This window comes from Parus major, chromosome 18, assembly GCF_001522545.3.
Source record: "Parus major isolate Abel chromosome 18, Parus_major1.1, whole genome shotgun sequence".
Taxonomy (NCBI): Eukaryota; Metazoa; Chordata; class Aves; order Passeriformes; family Paridae; genus Parus; species Parus major.
The window spans coordinates 7,066,226-7,084,939 of NC_031786.1; the positions used below are offsets into that span (position 1 = coordinate 7,066,226).

The 18,714-nt window shown below is 57.1% G+C and overlaps 1 protein-coding gene across 6 annotated transcripts in view; it reads right to left on the bottom strand.

Annotated features, from left to right (window-relative positions):
• Positions 1-499: 499 nt before the first annotated feature.
• Positions 500-18,714, bottom strand: part of RNF157 (ring finger protein 157) — a 24,148-nt gene continuing 5,933 nt past the window's right edge. Inside the window, exons 3-21 of one of the 6 annotated variants that reach the window (XM_015646073.1) lie at positions 15,166-15,254; positions 14,591-14,737; positions 13,929-14,046; positions 13,764-13,830; positions 13,564-13,607; positions 13,141-13,188; positions 12,805-12,876; positions 12,157-12,316; positions 11,755-11,867; positions 11,231-11,469; positions 11,039-11,147; positions 10,763-10,874; positions 10,144-10,352; positions 9,949-10,014; positions 9,610-9,658; positions 8,047-8,157; positions 7,358-7,453; positions 3,343-3,383; positions 2,825-2,912 (exon numbers count right to left, since the gene is read on the bottom strand). In XM_015646073.1, the coding sequence (XP_015501559.1) occupies positions 3,343-3,383; positions 7,358-7,453; positions 8,047-8,157; positions 9,610-9,658; positions 9,949-10,014; positions 10,144-10,352; positions 10,763-10,874; positions 11,039-11,147; positions 11,231-11,469; positions 11,755-11,867; positions 12,157-12,316; positions 12,805-12,876; positions 13,141-13,188; positions 13,564-13,607; positions 13,764-13,830; positions 13,929-14,046; positions 14,591-14,737; positions 15,166-15,254 (1,890 nt within the window). In that variant the 3' untranslated portion in view covers positions 2,825-2,912. Of the gene's footprint in view, positions 2,913-3,342; positions 3,384-5,179; positions 7,454-8,046; positions 8,158-9,609; positions 9,659-9,948; positions 10,015-10,143; positions 10,353-10,762; positions 10,875-11,038; positions 11,148-11,230; positions 11,470-11,754; positions 11,868-12,156; positions 12,317-12,804; positions 12,877-13,140; positions 13,189-13,563; positions 13,608-13,763; positions 13,831-13,928; positions 14,047-14,590; positions 14,738-15,165; positions 15,255-18,714 lie in introns of those variants that run through there. The other 5 variants (XM_015646075.1, XM_015646074.2, XM_033518704.1 and 2 more) reach the window with 5 other exon arrangements.

An 18,714-nucleotide genomic window follows, 5' to 3' on the forward strand; every position in this document is an offset into this window, starting at 1 on the left:
TTCCTCCCACTATCATCAGCCCCTTCTACTAAACCCAAATTATAATCCCCCTTACAGCCCTCCTCACCTTCAAGACTTCAGCTCCCAGCACACATTTTCTTCCCCACCCCTGGAGGGATTTCTCTTGCATGAGCTCGCAGCTCTTTGTTGCTCCTCTTCTCCCCCAGGAAAAGTTCCCCCTCTGGGTGTCCTCATCCATCCCAGCACTGACAGGGGCCACCCACACCACACACCAGGAAGATGCCTCTACCCCAAGTCAGACTCTTCCTGCAGAGCTTTAGTTTGCATTTGCCCTTTCTCCACCCTGGCAGGAATTAGGATAGTCGGGAATGCAGTTTGAAAGTGTTTTAGGACATCTGAATCAGCTGGGCTGTTTTGGAGAAGGTACCTGGGTGACAGGTAAGTGGGTCTTCCCAGCCAAAAAGGGTTTTTACACACCAAGCCCCCCAGACCCTGACTGCCCTCACCCTGCAACCACAAAATGACTCTGGACACTTTGTCGACATAAGATACCCTTTATTAAACATACTCTTAAAATCCAAAACATGCTCAAAGCAAAATCATAAGCAGCAATCTGGTTTCCTTCCTTAAATCCCTGACACGTGGGTCACTGGAACAAGAGGGACACAAGGGGCTGTCACCTTTCACCCCACGCTGTGCTGGCAGCTCCTGCCTGCCCCTTATCCCTTCTGGGTGGCCAAGGACGGCACTGGTGTCACTCATGCCCAAATCCCGTCTCTCCTGTGCCACCCAGAGGATGGATTCTTTGCTCACAGCCAGGCAGCAGCGCTGCTCAGCCACAGCATCCTCTGGGCTCCTCTCCATCGCGGCCACGGTCGCTCTGAGCGAGGGGTAGCGCTCACCCACAGCCACCCCGGGTCTGCGTCCGCCTCGTGAGCTTGTCTGGCTGCTCCTGCAGCCTTGGGGACACCGCTCAGAGAAGCCAGGAAACCCTCAGGGTCACTCCTAAGTCCTCCTCGTTCTGCTGGCAGCCACAAGCACCGTTGCGCCCTGTGCCAGGGTGCCAGGCCAGCTGTCTTTGTCCCCTTCAAAACCATGAGGAAGGCTGGGCTGTGGTAGATGAGATGCCCCTGGAGCATCAGCCCAATTTTCTCTCCCCTGCCCTTGCTGGAGACTTAGGGAAGAGATGGCTGCCATGATTTTCTTAGCTTAGCACGATGGTGAACCTCCAAAGCTCTCCCTGTGAGGTGCTGTGGCTCCCTGGGGCTGGGACACCCAGTGCATCCCCAAATGGGGCACAAGACTTGTCCCCACCACTTCATCCCTCCCTGCTGTTTGCAGCTCCCACCTCACATGCCACAGGATGGCATTTTGGAGATCAAGCAGCCAGCCCTGGGTTCCCAGGGAGGAATTTGGGAGCTGTTGAGCACAGAGGAGACAGCCAGCCCAGAGGAGAGAGGGACGGCTGCCTCCAAACCCACCTCTGGCAGGACCCGCACTGGGGCCGCAGAACAAGCAGCTACCGTGGCCCTGGCTGAGAGCCAGGCAGAGAAAATACCCCCCAGCCCCAAAAAGGGCTTCATCCCTCTTTAGGAGCCACAGCCATCCCCAGCACAGCCCATGCTCTGCCATGGGGATGGCACTGGGAACCTGCTTCTCACAAATACCCCTCCAGGGACACTGCTTTCAGTGCATGAACACCTCTGTTCTAAGGTGGCTTTGCAAAGAGGAGGCTTTGCTGCCACAGCCATGTGACAAAAACAGGTGGCGAAAAGGAAGGCTCAGCTTCCCACCCTGGGCTGCCCCAAACAGCTCCAGAGCTCAATAGATTGGGATGCAGGGTCTGATGTGATTTCCAAGCGATTTCTGACTGTCCTGATGCTCTCTGGAGTAGAGCGTGGCCTCTGCCAGTGGCCCCACCAGGCCCCCAGGGTCTGTGGCTTTATCCCTCTTCCTTTACTATCCCTGTGTATCTGCCCTTGGAGCAAAATCCACTTACACTGCCAGCCCAGTGCTGGTCAGAGGGATGGGCTCCACACCCTCATCCACCCCTTGCTACAAAGTGTTATGGGAGGGCAGGACGGGTGGGATGGGGGTGACACTTTTGGCACTTGTTCCAGAGCCCTGAGCTCACAGCAGGGCGGAAGACAGAGAGGATAAATTATCAATGCCCCAGGAGCAGGCTGGCAGGGCTGGGGGGTGGTACCAGGGCTCCTGCCCACCCCTGCCACCCTACTGCATGCCCTGGGGAAAAGCAACCTCAGGGCCAGGCCCAGGAGCCCAGGTGCTGCTCAGAGGGAGAGCAGGAGGAGGGGGAGCTATGAGGGCACCACTACTGCCAGTGCATCAATGGGGACATCCCATGGCATGGGGACAGCACACGGCAGGGCAGGGGCACGAGCCAGCAAACCTGGGGGGGGCCGGCCCCCCATGAGAGTCACCAGCTCATGCACCAAGGATTCCAACCCCAACACTCACCCTTGAACCCACACCCCTGAACATCATCCTCCCACTGTCCCCACCCACCCACATCCCAGAACCCCCTCAGTGAGGTGACCCTGTCCCATCTGCTCCACACATTGGAGGAGAGGAGCCTGGGGGTGTAAGGTGACCGGGGGGGCAGGAGGGGACCCCAGCCCGTCCCCGTTAGGGCTGGGGAATGGGAAGGTGCTAATGGGGGGCTCCAAAGTGACATGGCTTTCAGCCCCCACAGAAAAGTCGAGGTTACCGTCTTTTCTTTTGAAAATCAGTCCTGGTACAGCCGAGGGGTGGAGGTGGCGATGCCCACGGTGCCCAGACACCCTCTGGGTGGGCAGGGGGGTCTGTGCCCCCACCGAGGCTGAGCCCTCACACGGGCAGGGCCCACGGTGCCTGCTCCGGGTCCCGGGAGCCGGGGGGGCAGCGGGGCCAGGTCTGCTGCAGCCCCACGTTGTTGTTGGCTGCCTCTGGGCCTGGGGGGAGAAAATGGGGTTAGGGGCTCCCAAAGCCCACTGGTGCACTCGGCTGGTTTATTCATGGGGGATACGATTTATTCTCCCAAAGTAACGCCCACCTCCCCAGCCCCCCGTTGGGTTTTGGGTGCAGTGAGGGCTGGGGGGTGCCTGAACTCACCTCTCCAGGCCAGGGGAGCCTCTTAAACCCCCAGTTCCTCAGGAACGCTGAGGGCCAAACGGGAAGCACAGCGCGACCACCGCTGGGTTTAAATAACCCAAATGAAGGGGGCTGCCTGTGCCCCCTCTGCCCAACCAGAGGCCACATGCAGGTGCCCAAGGGATGTCACCTGGGCACTGACGGGGCCACCAGCAACGGGTGACAACCCAGCTCCAACCCCCCGGGGGACGGCACGAGGCGGGCGCAGCTCTGGGGGTCTCGGGGTCTCACCTATTCCTCAATGTTAATGGGGCAGGAGTCCGGCACGGCGGCTGCGAGGCGGGAGAGACCAGAAGGCACACGGTGAAGGCAGGAGCGGCGGCGGCTCGGGGACACGGGGACATGCACACACGAGGTGACAGGCGGGTCTGGGGGGGCTCACCGCCTGCCAGGGGGTCCGGGAGCTGTGCCGGGCACGGAGGGAGGGGTCCCCATGCGTGGAGCCACCCGGGGTTTGGTGCCAAGGGGAACCGAGGGGTGGATGTGCTTGGGGTGTAGCTGGGTGCCCGCATGCCTCCTCTCCGGCTGCAGCCTTCAGCTGGGACTGGGTGATGGCAGAGCTCGGCCCCTGGCTTGTGTCCCACCACCAAAGCCATCAGAGGCTGCGTGGTGCCCTTAGGAAGGGGGTGCACGCTTAGGGCAGCTTGGCTGCGCCCTCCAGAGAGGTTAAGCCCTGTGGCCAGGGGAGCTCTGAGGCAGAGGGACTGTGTGAGGCATGCCAAGGCCCAGGGCTGAGGCTTTCTCAGAGGGAGAGCAACAAAATCCTGCTGCCTGCTGATTTATGGGAGGTGACAGCTGCCATTTCCACTGGCTTTTCATGGCGAGCTCAGGCTGGAGAGCGAGGCATGTTAAGTCTGCAGATCCCGGAGGGAATGGATAATTAAACAGGACCACACGTACATGCACACGGAAATCCCATTAAGAGCTTGATATTGCCTAAGTCACTGCAGTGCTCCAGAGCAGACACCCAGCTCTGCTCAGTGCACCCTGGTGAGGCTGCCGAGGAGCAGGGCTGGGGCAGCAGGACATGGTCTGGCTCTGGAGCAGGGTGTCAGCCCTGTGCCCACCCACCTCCCACCCCTTGTGCTGCTGGAGGGGTCTCCCCTGCTGTCAGCAGCTGGCAGATCTGCCCTGGGCAGAGCAGCTCCCAAATCCCATCCTGGTGAAACCCAACCAGCTCGCCCAGCCCACTGCTCACAGCTCAGAGCATCTCTGGCTTTAAACCAGCAAGGGGATTTCAGGTTTTCTACAACAGCCTTGCAGCCCCCCACCTCAGTGCCAGCCTTTCTGGGAGATGCTTTTCCCCAGTTTCTCTTTCCAAAGCTGTTTTTGCCACCCTTCCCTTGGCAGAGGCTGTGGCCAGAGGATGCTCTGAACCCTGGAGACAGCCCCTGCAACCCTTGGTCTGCAGGATCCACACAAGGACACGGATCTATAGGTTTAGTTAAACCTCGTGTCTTAAAATCCCTGGGATGGGGACTTTCGCCTCCTCCCAGTGCTCTTTCCCAACAGATTGAAATCTGCAGAGATTTCAAAGGAAACTTTGAGGAACCACGTCCCTCGCCTTCGTCTATTACAGAGAAGACAAAACCATCATTATCAAATGTCACCAGCTTGGAGACTGTCCTAGATGTTGACTCTTGAACAGCACAGGTCTCAAGGGCCAGGATGCTACTGCCTTCCCTACAACCAGTGAATGGGGTTGTCATGAACTGGGTACAGGCTCTGGGAAGTTTTATCAATGATACAGCCAAAACAAAATCACAAAATATGGAACACCCCCACTCTGTCTTTCCATGAGCCCAAAGGATTGTAAATTTAAAGACACAATACTGATCTTAGCTCCTTATGATACAGAAGCTGACTGGACCATAGAGGATTTAAGGGTGCCCATCATAACCTCCACAACTGCTCCAAAAACTTCTCCAAAACCTATACATTTCATATATATATATATAAAAATATATATGTGTTTGTGTATGTGTGCGTTTATGTATATATATGTATATGTACATGTATGTACATATATAAAAATATATAAATATATAAAAATAAGTTATTATTATAATTACTATAATTAATATAATTATTAAATTATATATATAAAACCTATGTAACATTTCAAGGTCAAATTGGTTGAACAACAACAAATATTGTTTAATCCTAGTCCTTAAAGAGATTCAGACCAATGTTTCTGCTATCAGACCATAACATTCATCTTTTACTGTTACCTCCTCTACTGGGTGGTTTTCCTGGCTTTTATCTCACACATCTAACTGATATATTGGGAACTGGAATATTGAATAATATCAATTTTCCAACTCTAACTGATCAATCAAGTGCAACCATTAATAATTTCAACACTACAGATCAGCCCTTAAGGTCTTCCTTATCTGCTCTTGGGAATGCACAGTAGTCAGCTTCAAACACCAAAAATACCCAAATGCTAATGACCAACTGGCTGATGGTCTGGGAATTACCCAAAGCAGTGTCTTCCACACTCAGCTGTATTCCAACTTGGTTGTGGTTACACTCTGCCAGTGCTGGGATAATCACTGAATGGGAAAAGGGACTTTTATTCATTGAAATTTGAAAGGGTGTTTCAATCCTGGCAGTCTTTAATCGAATTTTCTTATGTCCCCATCACTAGCAAGGTCACAGCATTTGTCTTGGCAATACACAGTGCTTCTGTACATAGCAAGAACCAAATCCCTGTGGTAGGAACAGGATTAGATCTGTTGGAGCACTGAGCATGGGCTTTTAAGAACCATCATACACATGCATGGCAAACCACTGATGTAGGTGGTTGTGTGGTGAGAGAATGGCAGGGGTTTATATGTAAAAGTAATATTTTGATAGCCTAACTTGTGTGTTTGGACACAGAACTGTGGCTATCATTTTGAAATGTCTCCTGACCATGACCCTGAATCCATCCCAGTACCCACAGGATAAGGGTGTGTGTGTCTAAGGACCCCATGTGACAATTTAACAGTGGATGACACAAAGACACAGCTTTGAATCAATGCATTTGTGATTTCACCTATAGAGCAGGGTGTCACTTCAGCTGCTCCCTACTGAAACTGCACCAAAGTGTTATGTTAGATGTGTTACATGACACTTCGTCTCCAACCCCTACTGGAATGGACATTACCCCAGTTAAAACCTGCTGGAACATCCTGATCTACAAAAACTGGTGCAACAACTCAGAAAGGAAAGTCAGAAATCAATGATCGCTATCTGTTATCATGTGGGAAAAATGCCTTGTATCCTACAGTGAGTGAAAAGGGGTGGAGAACATCGTGTCTGCCATTCCCAGGGGACCATGGACAGCCCCCAAAGCCCCCACCCTGCACCTCCTCTGCCCCTGGTCCCAGCACAGGGGGCAGCCCTCTGCTTTTCCCCACAAATGCCGAGGCTGGCTCACCCCTCTCATGCAGCACAGCTCGTGCCGAGGGCCACAGCTGCCGGACACAGGGACAGGTGTGGTGGCCAAAGGATGGAGAGGGCATCCTTGGCTGGGCCCAGCCCAGGGACCAGCTCCTGCACCCCAGCCCAGGCAGGGGACAAGGCCAGTGCCCTCCTCATAGCAGAGCAAGAATTTGACCCTGTGCCAGAGCCATCTGGGCTGCAAAGCTCTCCCTTCCACATCCTCCCCCCAGCACAACCAAGAGGGATGCAGTCAAGGATGGCTTTGGCCACTGCCACAGCCAAGGGATGCTTTGCCAGGCCCTCCAGCAAAGCAGAGGTGCTGCTGGGACACCCCCAGCTCCCTCCCCATTCCCTCCAGGCCAGCAGGACTCAGCCAGCTGCTGACAGAGGGTGATGGGGGGGACACAGGGCTTTTGTGGCAGGCGCCTGTTCCTCCCCAAGAGCCTCAGCCGTGTTTCTCCAGCACAGAAACCAGCAGGAACAGGCAAGGCAGCAGGAGAGGAGGCTTTCCCAAAGGAGAAGGGGAGAAGAAAGGATTTTGCCTCCCTCCAGTGGGTTTCACCCACTCTCTTGGCTCTCCAGTACCTGCTGCAGGTCTGGGACCTGCCACAAAGTCAGCTGAAGGGGCAAGGCAGGGGCAGAGTTGCTTTCAGCTTGTCCACAAATGTATTGAGGGAGACCCCTCAGAGGGTGTTGTCTTGGCTTTTTGGCTCGTTTCCCCACGCACAGGCTGAGGAGAGCCTGCAGGTCTGGGCAGGGTCCCCAGCCCACTGCCCCCTTCCACACAGGGGCCAGGGGTGTTCAATACATTTGTCACCTTTGGGCAACTCTGGGCAGGGAAGGGGCACAAGCGTGGGTGGAGAAAACCGTGTTGGCACAGAGCGAACATGAACTTTCACGCAGACGGAGGAGCCTGGGGGGAAGGAAGAAAAAAAGGGGGATGGAGAGAGGCTGGGAGGAAACAGAAATGGAAGGAGGGTGGGGGAAAAAGCATGAAGAAATGGGACAGATGAATGCTGGGGCTCTGTAGAAAGGTGACCTGATGGACACACCCCATCTCCCTGGCCTTGGAGGAAGAGGAGGACAGGACAGGCAGCTCCTGCTGTACAGCTGGACTGCCTGTGGATCACATCCCAACTCAAAATATTGCTGTGCCCACCACAAGCCTGTACCAGGCTACAGCAGTACCACACAACCACCATCCTAGGGAGGTCTGGTGCCTCCTGCAGTGCCAGCAGCCCCTGGCCAAGGGACAGAGAATGCCAGCAAAGCTGCCTGGGGATGTCCCAGTCTGGACAGGCCACCCTGACCTACGGATGGTGACGTGTTCTGGTGCTCAGCCCCACACAGGGACAGGTGGAGGGGTGCAGTGAGGACAACCTGGCCAGGATGGTGGGAATGATGGTGATGGGAGAGGAGGGATGGATGCAAAGGGCTGGGGGGATGCAGGGAAGAGTGGAACTGTCCCCCCCACCCCAAGTTCATGTTCAGCAGACGGCCACTCACCAGGTAAGCAGGCCTCAGAGCACAGTTTATTGTCCAGCGCTTTCACGTGTGCGATGCCCATGTCATTGTTATTGTCACACCTCAGACCGAGGAAAGCGCCTGTCCTCGGGCCTGGAAGGGAGTTAAGGCAGTTAACTCGGCCGGGCTGGGGCTCGATGTCGCCTTTTTAGCACTGGGGGGTGGGATTTCTGGGGCTTTTCCTCTCCCCTCCCCAGCCTCTTTCAAAACAAAAAATGACATAGAAACGATGCATCTGTGTGGGAGCGGGTGAAGAGTGGACAATAACGCCTGGGCACGGCCCAAGCTGCTCCTTCCCTCGCAGCGGCCGCATCGGAGGGCAGCGGAACAGCGACGATGCGGCCGCGGGCACGCGCACCAACCTGCCAACCAACAGGTTCAGCCAAACCTTCCCTCTGGCACAGCCAGGCTGGGGTGACACCCATCACCTCCTGCAGGAGCCTCTCCAGCACCAGCGGTGCAGTGAGAGCTGCGTGGATGCCGGGAAGAGGCAGTAGCTGGATGCGTGGGGCAAAAGAAGCCGTAGCCAAGCTTTTGCAGGGGGGGATGGAGGCTTTTGGGGATGAGGGGGGTCACTCTGCTTCTTAGCATCGCTTCTACAACAGATCAGCCTCCAGGTTCTTACCTGCATCCATCAGATGCAGGTGACTAAACCTCAGGAGGGATGTTCCCAAATGTGCCTGCTGAGAACAGGCGCAGGACTGTGTCCTAAGGAGAAACGCCATCCTGCTCCCAGAGCTGTTGGGATGCCCGTGGGTGTCCACCACAGCCCCTGGTTGTTCCTATTTGTTACACCTGAGTCTCCCCATCAGCATGAGGCTCTCTGCAGGTCAGAGGCCATGATTTGGAGATGGGTGTTCCATGGGTGTTCCTGCTTTCCAGCTTGACTGAGCATCTGGGTTGGATGGGGAAATAGTTCTGTTGTATTTTTGCTGAAAAGAGACTTGGAAATGTGGGAGAGGGCACACTGTGGGCCTCCCTGTTGCCCAAAAACAATCTAGGGCAGTTGGTGGCTGGTGGCATGGAGGTGACCACCTCTTTCCTTGGCTGGCTGAGCTCAGGGGAGGAGGCAAGAGGAGCCCTCGATGTGTCTGTGTTGACTTGTGAAAGCACATTGAGGACAGGCCAAAGAAAGTGAGGAAAGCATCCCAGGGGGAACAGCTCTGCAGCCCCTTCCTATGGGAATCAACCCAGACACTGATTTCTACAGGGGAGAGTTCCAGAGATTTGAGAAAAGACCTTGGCAAGGGAAAAAGCTCAAAGAGAGAAACCTCTTTCCCATTTGGCTCGTTGGAAAAGACCATTGGATCCTGCACACATCACCTGCTCCATGTCCCACACTGAACTCTCTGGGGTCCCTGTGGCCAGCTGGCTCCCCCCACCCACTGGTGCTCAGCCCCCCATGGGTGTCCCTGCTGTGACAGAGGTTTGGCTCCCACAGAGCCCCCAGGGCTGTCCCTGATGGCAGCAGGAGAGCTGGGGACAGCACAGCACCCCCCACTCACGGTGACAGCGAGGGGACAACAAGGGCCCAGGGCCTTTTACCATCTTCCTGTGTGGGAGAGGCGTCCTCGTCCTCCAGCACATCGTTGCCCTGTGGCACAGGCAAGAGGCAGTGTGTGTTAGCCCAGGGCTGTGCCAGGGGCTGTTCCCAGGTCCCTTCGGGGGCACATCCCTGGCCCTGGGGATTCCACGGAGCAGGAGAATCAGTGGGGCACAGCCCCAGTGCCCCATCCATCCCCAGGGCAGCCCCTTCCCCAGCTCAGCCCTGGTGGAATGTGGTGCCAGCTGCACAGCTTCCCCCTCCATGGGCACAACTGGGATCCCCCCATGGTGCCAGGTGACACCACAGCTCCCAGCTCCTCGTGGGATGGTGATGGTTACCTCGGCATCACGCTCCTCGGCAGAGATGCTGACAAAATTTACATCTGGGGACTCCACAGGTGTTGACTGTAGGAGGAAGGTGGGAAAGATGGAACAAAAGCAAAAAAAGGCTGGTGCCAGTGGTTTTGGAGGAGGAGCTACATCCCATGGGAGAGCTCTCCACCCTGGGCTCCACCAACAACCCCCAGTCCCTACCTCTCCATCAGAGGCTGTGCCACTTGCGGCCGCAGGTGAGGGGAGCACGTCCTCCTCCTCCTCCTCCTCCTCTTCCTCCTCCTCCTCTGTGCCAGGGGCGATGTAGGAGCCAGACATGGAGGACACGGTGTCGGTGCTGAGCTGGGAGTGCTGGCTCTGGGAGGAGGCCATGGACATGACGGACTGAGCCAGGCTGCTGCTCACGGGCTCTGGGGGAGAGCAGGGGCTGAGGGGGCCGCTGGACCCCCCCAGCCGCTGGTGGGAGTCACAGCACAGCACCCACTAATGGAAGGGGGCTAATGCGGAGGTGTGGGGTGCAGAGGGAGGACTGGCTGCGTGCCACAGAGACGTGATGGGTGCAAAGCTACCGGCAGCAGGTCCCCAGGGCTCACAGCCACCAGTTTCTGGGTCTACAAGGTGACAAAGCAGGCATCATCCCCATGATCTCCATCTACAGGTGACAAAGCAGAGGGACGCCCTGGGGCTCCATCCAATGTCCATGGCAGGGTAAGAAGGGGCCATGCCACCCCTCTTTGCATCCCCCCACAGTGTGACAGTCCTGAGATCACGATGCCACTCTCCTGCCTTGCCAGCACCTATGAACCCCTCCATGCTGTACCTTCTGGGGACGAGATGGTGGAGGAGAGGGGTGTCCCAGTGCACGAGGACTGGTCAATGGCTCCTGATGATGACAGGGTGATATTTTCACTCTCTGGTGTCGCACCACATTCCTGGAACAGGAACCCATGGGAAGGATGGGATGGGGGATACTCAGCATGGATGGCCCATCTCTTCCAGGCATCCTTATAGATGGAGGAAGAGCCAGGAGGGGCAACCCCAGGCAGCCTCTCTGGTCCCAAGCCTCGCCCAAACGTGCTGTCCCCTCGCTGCTCACCTCCTCATGCCGGGCTGGGGATCTCCTCCTGGATACCCTCAGCTCTGACTCGGTGCACGACTTCTCATCCTCCTCTTCGGGCAGGATGGAGGAGTTCTGCGAGATGGACCTGGCCAAAGGAGCAAAGCAGAGAGTTCCACCCCTGCCCACAGCCCCCAGGGCCCCAGCGTGCCCCAGGCTCCCACTACTCACTTGGAGATGCTCTTCTTCAGCTTGAGCCCCGGGGGGCCGCAGTCAGGCAGGCGCTCCAGGGGTGACAGGGCCCTCAGGGGGGGCAGGGGGCCATCGCTGCCGTACGAGGGCAGGGTCCCCACGCCCGGGGGATCCCCCAGCGCTCGCAGGGGCAGCGCGGCCGGCGACGGCGTCAGCGGCCCATTGAGAGCCTCCAGCAGTGACACCACCTCGTAACCCGGGGGGATGTTCTCCGAGGACTGGGGAGGGGGGAAGATGGGCTGAGGATCCTCCCTAGGCCATTTTGCTGATCCCCTCACTCCCAGTGGGATCAAAATGCCCCAGGAAGAAGCTCAAACCTAGGGAATGGACACCCTGCCAAAAACCTTTATTCTTTTTTTTTTCCTGTAACATCAACCCTGCATTTTTTTGCAAGATGAATTTGTAATAAGTAAATAAACCCTGTTCTTCAGAGACACACAGATCCCCAAACATCCCCATCCTGGTGGAAGAGGCTGGGGTCCCACCCTCAGGCAGGCACTGACCGAGTGCTCCTCGGAGTCGGAGGTCTGCGAGGCGATGATGGGGTTGAAGCTGGTGGGCGACAGCGGGCCCAGCTTCTTCCTCATGGCTCGGATTTGAAGCAAGGCTCGGAAAGCTGCGGCAGCAGGGAAGAAAGGGAGGGGTGAAAACCAGACATTGAAAGGAGACCTATCATAAAATGACACCGTTTCTCAAGAGGGGCATCCCCAGTGGGACTAGAGGGACTGCAGAGCTCAAGGGTGGGAGATGCCAGCCCATTCCCAGAGATGCCAGCCCGTTCCCAGAGATGCCAGCCCATTCCCAGAGATGCCAGCCCGTTCCCAGAGATGCCAGCCCGTTCCCAGAGATGCCAGCCCGTTCCCAGAGATGCTGCCCAGCCCACCCAAGCTGCCCCCGGGCCTTACGCAGCCTGCAGATGGGGCAGTTGTTGGCCTGGTAGCGCAGGGTGTCGGCGCAGGTGTTGCACAGGCACAGGTGGCGGCAGGGCAGGATCAGCGTGTCCCGGACGTCCGACAGGCAAACCACACACTCGGCGCTGTTATCGCTCACCTCATCCTCGGCCACCTGCCCAAGGGACAGGAGGGAACTGCTTGGCCTCGGGGGTGCCCAGCCCATGTGGGTGCCCAGGGAGAGTTCTGCCTGTGTCCATGGGCTGCCTGCTCTTGAAATGCCCCCCCTGGGACCACGTTCCTCTCCTCCAGAAGGCTGGGAAGTGAGGCCGAAGGAAACAGAAACCCAAACTTTCACCCCAGTTTTCACCTATTAGAGCAGAGCATAAGGCACATCCCGTGCCTTGAGCCTGATGCTCCACATCTAAGCCACCACCCTTCCCTCAAAGGACCACAGAGGATGGGGAGAAAGCTCAATCCTTCAGTTTTCTGCCTCCAGCAGCTTCGATGCCAACACAAAGTGTCCCCAGCCATCACCAGCTCTGTGCTGTGCTGCAAACTCTTGCCCTGAGCGTGTTTCGGTGGCCAGAGCTGGGCTAGGGGAAGGGAAGAAGGGATGAGGGAAGACCCCTGGGATGCAGGCAGGGGAATGCAGGCACACACCTTGGAGTCCTGTGTGTTGTACTTGTTCTCGATGCCGTAGATCTCCTGCAGGAGGTAGCTCACGCCATCCACCTGCAATCCCACGGGGAAGGGGTGAGGAGCAGAGACACCTTGCCCAGAGCCCCTGTGGCTCCCAGCCCCCTGCTTGGGCCAGCCCTCCTCCTCCCCAACATCCAGGGGTTGCCTTTGCACCGATAACCTCAAAATTGCACTCCCTGGGAGGCAGGGGCAAGGCTGGAAGAGGCTTAGGGCTTTTGGGGCTCCCCAAAACCCCTCAGTGCTTTCCCTGCAGGGTGTGCAGGGACATCTGTACCTCAGGGACACCCCAACACTCACCACTTGCTTCTGCTTGAGGGGCTTCACGCAGAAGGTGCCATCACTGTGCTGGGGGGAGGAAGGAGCACATGGGTGGGCAGCCCTGGGCTGCTGTGCCAGGGCACCCACCCAACCTGTGGCTGTCACTGCTCCCAACAAGCCCATTCTGCAGGAATTCTGGCTTTTCCTGGCAGCCCAGCACCAGATAGCTGTGGGAGGTCACACACATTGCAGAGCTGGAGACTTGTTGGAGGAAGGAAGCGGGAATTGAGCCCAAATGCCTTAGAAGTGGATACTTAAAATGAGGGAATGATCCCAGGATTTGAGGAGCCGCCCAAAACATCCCCAGCCCAGCAGCATCCGATTCCCAGGGATTCTCCAGGCTCTTGTACCTGGTGGGTGATGAAGGCAGGAGGGGGAGGATGGCCCCAGCTTGGCACTTACCTTCTCAAAGGTGGCCAGCAGCACGTGGCAGTGCCCACTGTGCTCTGCAAGACACAAAGGAACACGCAGGGCTCAGGGGACGTGCAGGGGCACGGGCAGAGCCACAGCAGCAGTGAGGAAACGCAGGAGGCTCTGCCCAGCTGGCATCACAATGCCAGCAAACGGGGAAAGGCCATCCCAGCAAGGAACCCCCTCCTCACCCTCTCCTTCATCCACCACTGCCTGCACCACCATGGGATAAACCTCGCGGTCCAGGTCAAAGCCCAGCTGGAGAGAGACAGGGTGGGCTTGGTGAGATGGAGCAGCGCTGAGGCTTCACCCCACCTCCATCTCCATGGGATGATGTCGGGGCTGGGGGCACCCACCTCCTCCTCGCTCCACTCGGAGGGGTCGATGGTGTGGGAGGGCACACAGAACTGCTGGCACACCCCCCGCTTGTAGTGCACCGTCTCCGACTGCAGGCTGTTGTCCCTGGGGGTGTAGCTGTCCCGTGGGGAGAGGACAGGGTCAGGGCACCAGGGCTGTCCCCACGCTCCTCCTGCTCTCCCCAGATCACCGAGATGCCAGGAAAATGGGAGGGGGTGTGTGTGTCACTCCTCCCTTCCCAGATGCCTCTTGGGGCTGAGGTGTGAAGGTGTAAAAAGGGCTAAAATAATCCACAGGGTAAAGTAAACACAGGGCAGCCAGCACAGCATGGGAGGGGACAGGGACAACTCCACAGCCAACCTGGAGGGGTTTGGGGGGAAGAATTATTTCCCTGGTCTCCATTGTGACCTGAGGGTAAAAAGAGGGAGCAGGATGTGACAGGGAAGGAGGTGGCAGGGGCTGGTAAAGACCCGGTGGTGGCACTTTGGGGAAACAATGAGCCCCCCTCCAATGTCAGCACCACCCTCAGCTGTTCCCTGTCCTGAAGAGGAAAGATGCTCAGGGGGCGAGGCTCCACGTCCACCAGCCAGGGACACACACCAAGCCTGGGGGGACACAGGCCAAGCTGGGGGGTGACACAGGCCTGGCTGGGACCCCTCACCTCGCCACCCCATTGTGAAACTCCTCGGTTGCCTGGTAGTAGATGGTTATGGCCACGCGGGCGTCGGTGTCGAAGGTGAACTCCACGTTGTAGTGCACCTTGGCTTTGCTCACTTCTTCCCCTGGGGTCTTCACCTCCTCTGAGCACCTGGGGAGCACACAGGGTCCACCTTGGGGTGCTCCAGGACTAAACCCCTTGGCACCAAAAGGGGCTGCTGCCCTCCATCTGGGGACACTGAGGCACAACAAGAGTGCCTGGCATGTCCAAGGTCACTCCTGCGGGCTGGGAAGCGCCACAGACAGATTCCAACCATAATCCCGAACCTCCCGAATCGCCCTGCCGCAATCCCCAGCCTCCCTCCAGCAAAGCCTTGGGAAGGTGGGGGAGGAAGAAGCAGCAAAGAACTTCAAAGGCAGCGCTAAGCTCCTTTAATCCTGCGGCAGAGCCTGTGCCAGGAGGGGAAGGCGGCTCATCCCTCCACCCGCAGGTGCCGGAGCGAGAGCAGCCCCGTGCCCACCATCCCCAGAGCACCCAGCAGGAGCCTCCCTCCCCGGCTCAGGGCTCAGGACACTCACTTCACCAGGCGCAGGGTGTCCTTGCGGATATTGATTAAGCTCCTGAGGGTCTTCACGGGTTCCTGAGGAGGTGGAGCAGCGTAAGGGAACTAGGACGAGAGAGACAGCGGTGAAGGCAGACGCACACAGGGGGACTCTGCTGGCTGTGGAACCCCCCGTGACCCAAACCCAACACCCCACAGAGGGAATTGGGGTGGCCTGGGCATCCTGATGGGTGCTGAGCACCTGCAGCTCCTGCTGGCATTGGGTACCAGGCAGCAGAGATGTCCCTCCTCAAGCAGCAAGCCCAGGACAGCAGGGACAGTTTCACTGGGGAGGGGACACACGGAGGGGCTGATCCTTGTCCCTTCAGCTGGAGGGTGAGGGGGATGTGGGGCCTGGGGCAGGCAGCTGCTGATGGATTTTTATGTTGTTGGGTGAGGCTTGGCAGAGAGAGGCTGAAGCTCTCTCCCTGCCCACCAGCTGAGAAAAAACAGGCACAAGTGTCCCTGTTTCCTCCTTGTGGTGGACGGGATTTAGGTGGTGAGATCCCAGCCCCGTGCCCAGAGCAGAGAGCCAAGGTGTCTGGGCAGGAGCAGGCAGGCAGCAGCATCCCTCCTCCACGCTGACATTGTCCTTGCCAGTCCTGTCTGTCCCCTTGGCAGGGGCTGCAGGGCTCCCTGGGGAGAGGGGACATGGTGGCACCCAGGGGACACCCTCTCCTTGGCACTGCAGTCACCCAAAGGAGACTGAGGGCAGTGAGGAAGGGATGCAGGACCCACCTCCCCCCTCTCCATCTCCCAGGCAGGTTTAGCTCCAGGAGGGATCAGCCCTAAGGCCCAGCTCGTTGGCAAGCTGTCACCGTGTGCTAAGGGACAGCCAGAGCCAGGAGGGTGTCAGGTGCCATCAGGGGTGGTCGAAGAGCCTCAACTGCTGCCTCTGGAGAGGGAACAGTGTCCCATTGTCCCTCACTGAGGCACCCACCCCAGTACCAAGGGGACAAGACCGAATTGCAGGTGGCCCTTGGGGATGCCCTGCAGGGAGCCAGATGCCCGTTCCTCATGTCCCTGGTGCTCTCACAGGGGACAACCACCTAACCCAACCTGTCCTCAAAGCCATCATCACCTTTCCCATCCCCAAAGCCCTGCAGAGCAGGATGGATGGGGCTGGGGGACCCGTGCTGGGCTCAGGATGGGACAGGCAGAAGCCCTCAGTGCAGGCACAGCTCTGTCCCATCCCTGCTCCACCATCACCATGGCCAGCTGTGCCACAGCCCTGATCCCACGGGTGCCACTAAAGGCAGATTCAAGCCTAGGCTGGACACAGCTTGTCTGATGGCATCAGAGGCTTTGGAGATGAATTCCCAGCACTGTTGAACTGGGTCCCACTGCTCTCGTCCTCTCCAGGAGGGGAAAAGGGCAGCAGAGTCATTAAAGCGCTGTTAACGATCTTTTCTATGAGTCACCAAATGTGCACCTGCAGAATCGAGCACCTGCAGAGTCACCCATTGCAGCTGGAGGGGAGAGAGTGAGAACACGCTCCAGGCTGAAGCTGAGCCATGTCATGACGTGTTGTGCCATGTCGTGATACATCCCCTGTAATTCAAACTAATGCAGTCATCCAAAATTGCTTGTTTGCACCTTACTCAAACCAGCCCTGGCAGGGAAAGCACCCATGGGTGCACCCCCCTCCTGCTGCAGGGGTGGGTGACAGAGAAGGGAAGGGGCAGCCAGGTCCCCTGGGTGTCACCCACAGGGGCTGTCGGGCTGGGCAGGATGGGGAAGTGCTGCAGGCAAATTCTGTGCTGCAGAAACCACTTTGGGCTCTCCCATGTGTGAAAAGCGCTTTTTGGGGGTGGTTGTTTGGGGTTTTTTTTTTAAATTAAATTTTACAAGCCAGATTTTGCACATCAGAAAGAGGCTATTCAGAGGACGTTTTGCATCTCCTCACTTTAAACCACGCTGAAACACAACAGAAAAAAATGGGTAACAGTTGTGGTGAAGTTAAGAATGTCATCCATGTGCCTATAGCAACATTTGGTGCAGGCCAGCTTCTGTTAAAGTGAAATAAAAAACATCCTCAAAAGTCTGTCTTGGGGTTTTTCTACAAGCAAACCCCAGCAGCTCTGCGTGGGCAGGGAAACCCAGTGGCACATTTCAACAGTTCCCAGCTTACCCTGTGCTCTCAGAGTGCCTCCAGCAGCTTCTCTGCTCCTCTGGCCCTGCATGGTGGCAGCTATTTAAACCTGCAACGCCCTTCCCAGCCCCTTGGGAACCTGTTCCCAGCTGGAAAATCCAGATTATCACGTATCCACAGAGGGGAGAACCTGCACAGCCTCCAGCTGCCCTACACATCCCTGTGGCAGCAGTGCTGCTCATAGCTCAGACCAAGTGCTCTGCTCACAGAGGACTTGGGACACAATTCTTCTAAGATATCCTGGCCCTTAATCCCCAAGGAACTCAATATTAATCCCCCACCAAAAAGCAGTGGTCATCTTTAATGTTTCCAGCCCAACCAGGGATTTCACAGAAGGCCAGAAAGCAAAAGTCTCGCAGCCAAGAACCATCAGGACAGGACTTGGAGGTGGCATCAGAGAGGCCCAAGTGTTGCCTGGACACAGGCTTGGACCAGAACCAGCACAGATCCTCCCCAACTCCTCCCTGAGCCCCCAAAACTGGCCTGACCCAGAAGTCCAGCCCCAGAACTCCCCCTGCTCCCCGGGGAGTCGGGATCGTGGTCACAGCTCTGCAGCCCAGAGCCATCGGTAATTAAACCGGAGCAAAACAATTTAGCTCGTGATGCTGTATTAATTCTCTCTGCTGTTTCCAAGCTGTTCCTTTGCCTTCCCTGCTGCTCTGCTGTCAGGGCTGCTGACATGGGAACTGCTCACTGGGCAGTTTAGAGGCTTTTACTGTAATCAAGAGGATTTCTCAACACGCTGCTGGAGGACCCTGAGTGCTGACTTCTCATTTTCTGGGGAAGCAGAGGGGCTGGAGAGAAAGGCACTGTCCTTGCCCACCCTGTATTCATGTGCTTTGTGGGTGATCCCAGCCTTGGCTCTGCTGGGATCCCTGCTCTGGCACAGCCCAGGGCTGGACACTTCCCCTCTGAGGGACCACATGATGCTGCCAAAACACTACCAAAGCCAATGGCAAGGAGGAAACAGGAACCCTGCTGGCAGCAGGCAATGTTTGAGAGCTGGGCTAAAGCACCAGGCAAGTTTATCTCGACTTAACAGAAAAGCTTTGATGTCTTTTAAGTCCTCACCCTGAATCTTTTGAATATTTGACCTCCCAAACTCCTCCAGACAGTGTTGGTGAGTTGTCCCACTGATGAGAGATACCCAGATGGGAGTGGGACATCACTCCCAGGCTGAACCCCTGCTCTCATTTCCTCCCTTTCCAAAGGCAGCAAGCACAAAAACCATCTCCAGGAGCCTGGGGTGTAGGGACCCCCCTCCAGCCAGGTTCCCATGTGCCCTGAGACCAGCTGGAGCCGGCAGCACCCAGCACTGCAAAACCCATCCATGCTGTCCCCAGCACTGCAAAACCCATCCATGCTGTCCCCAGC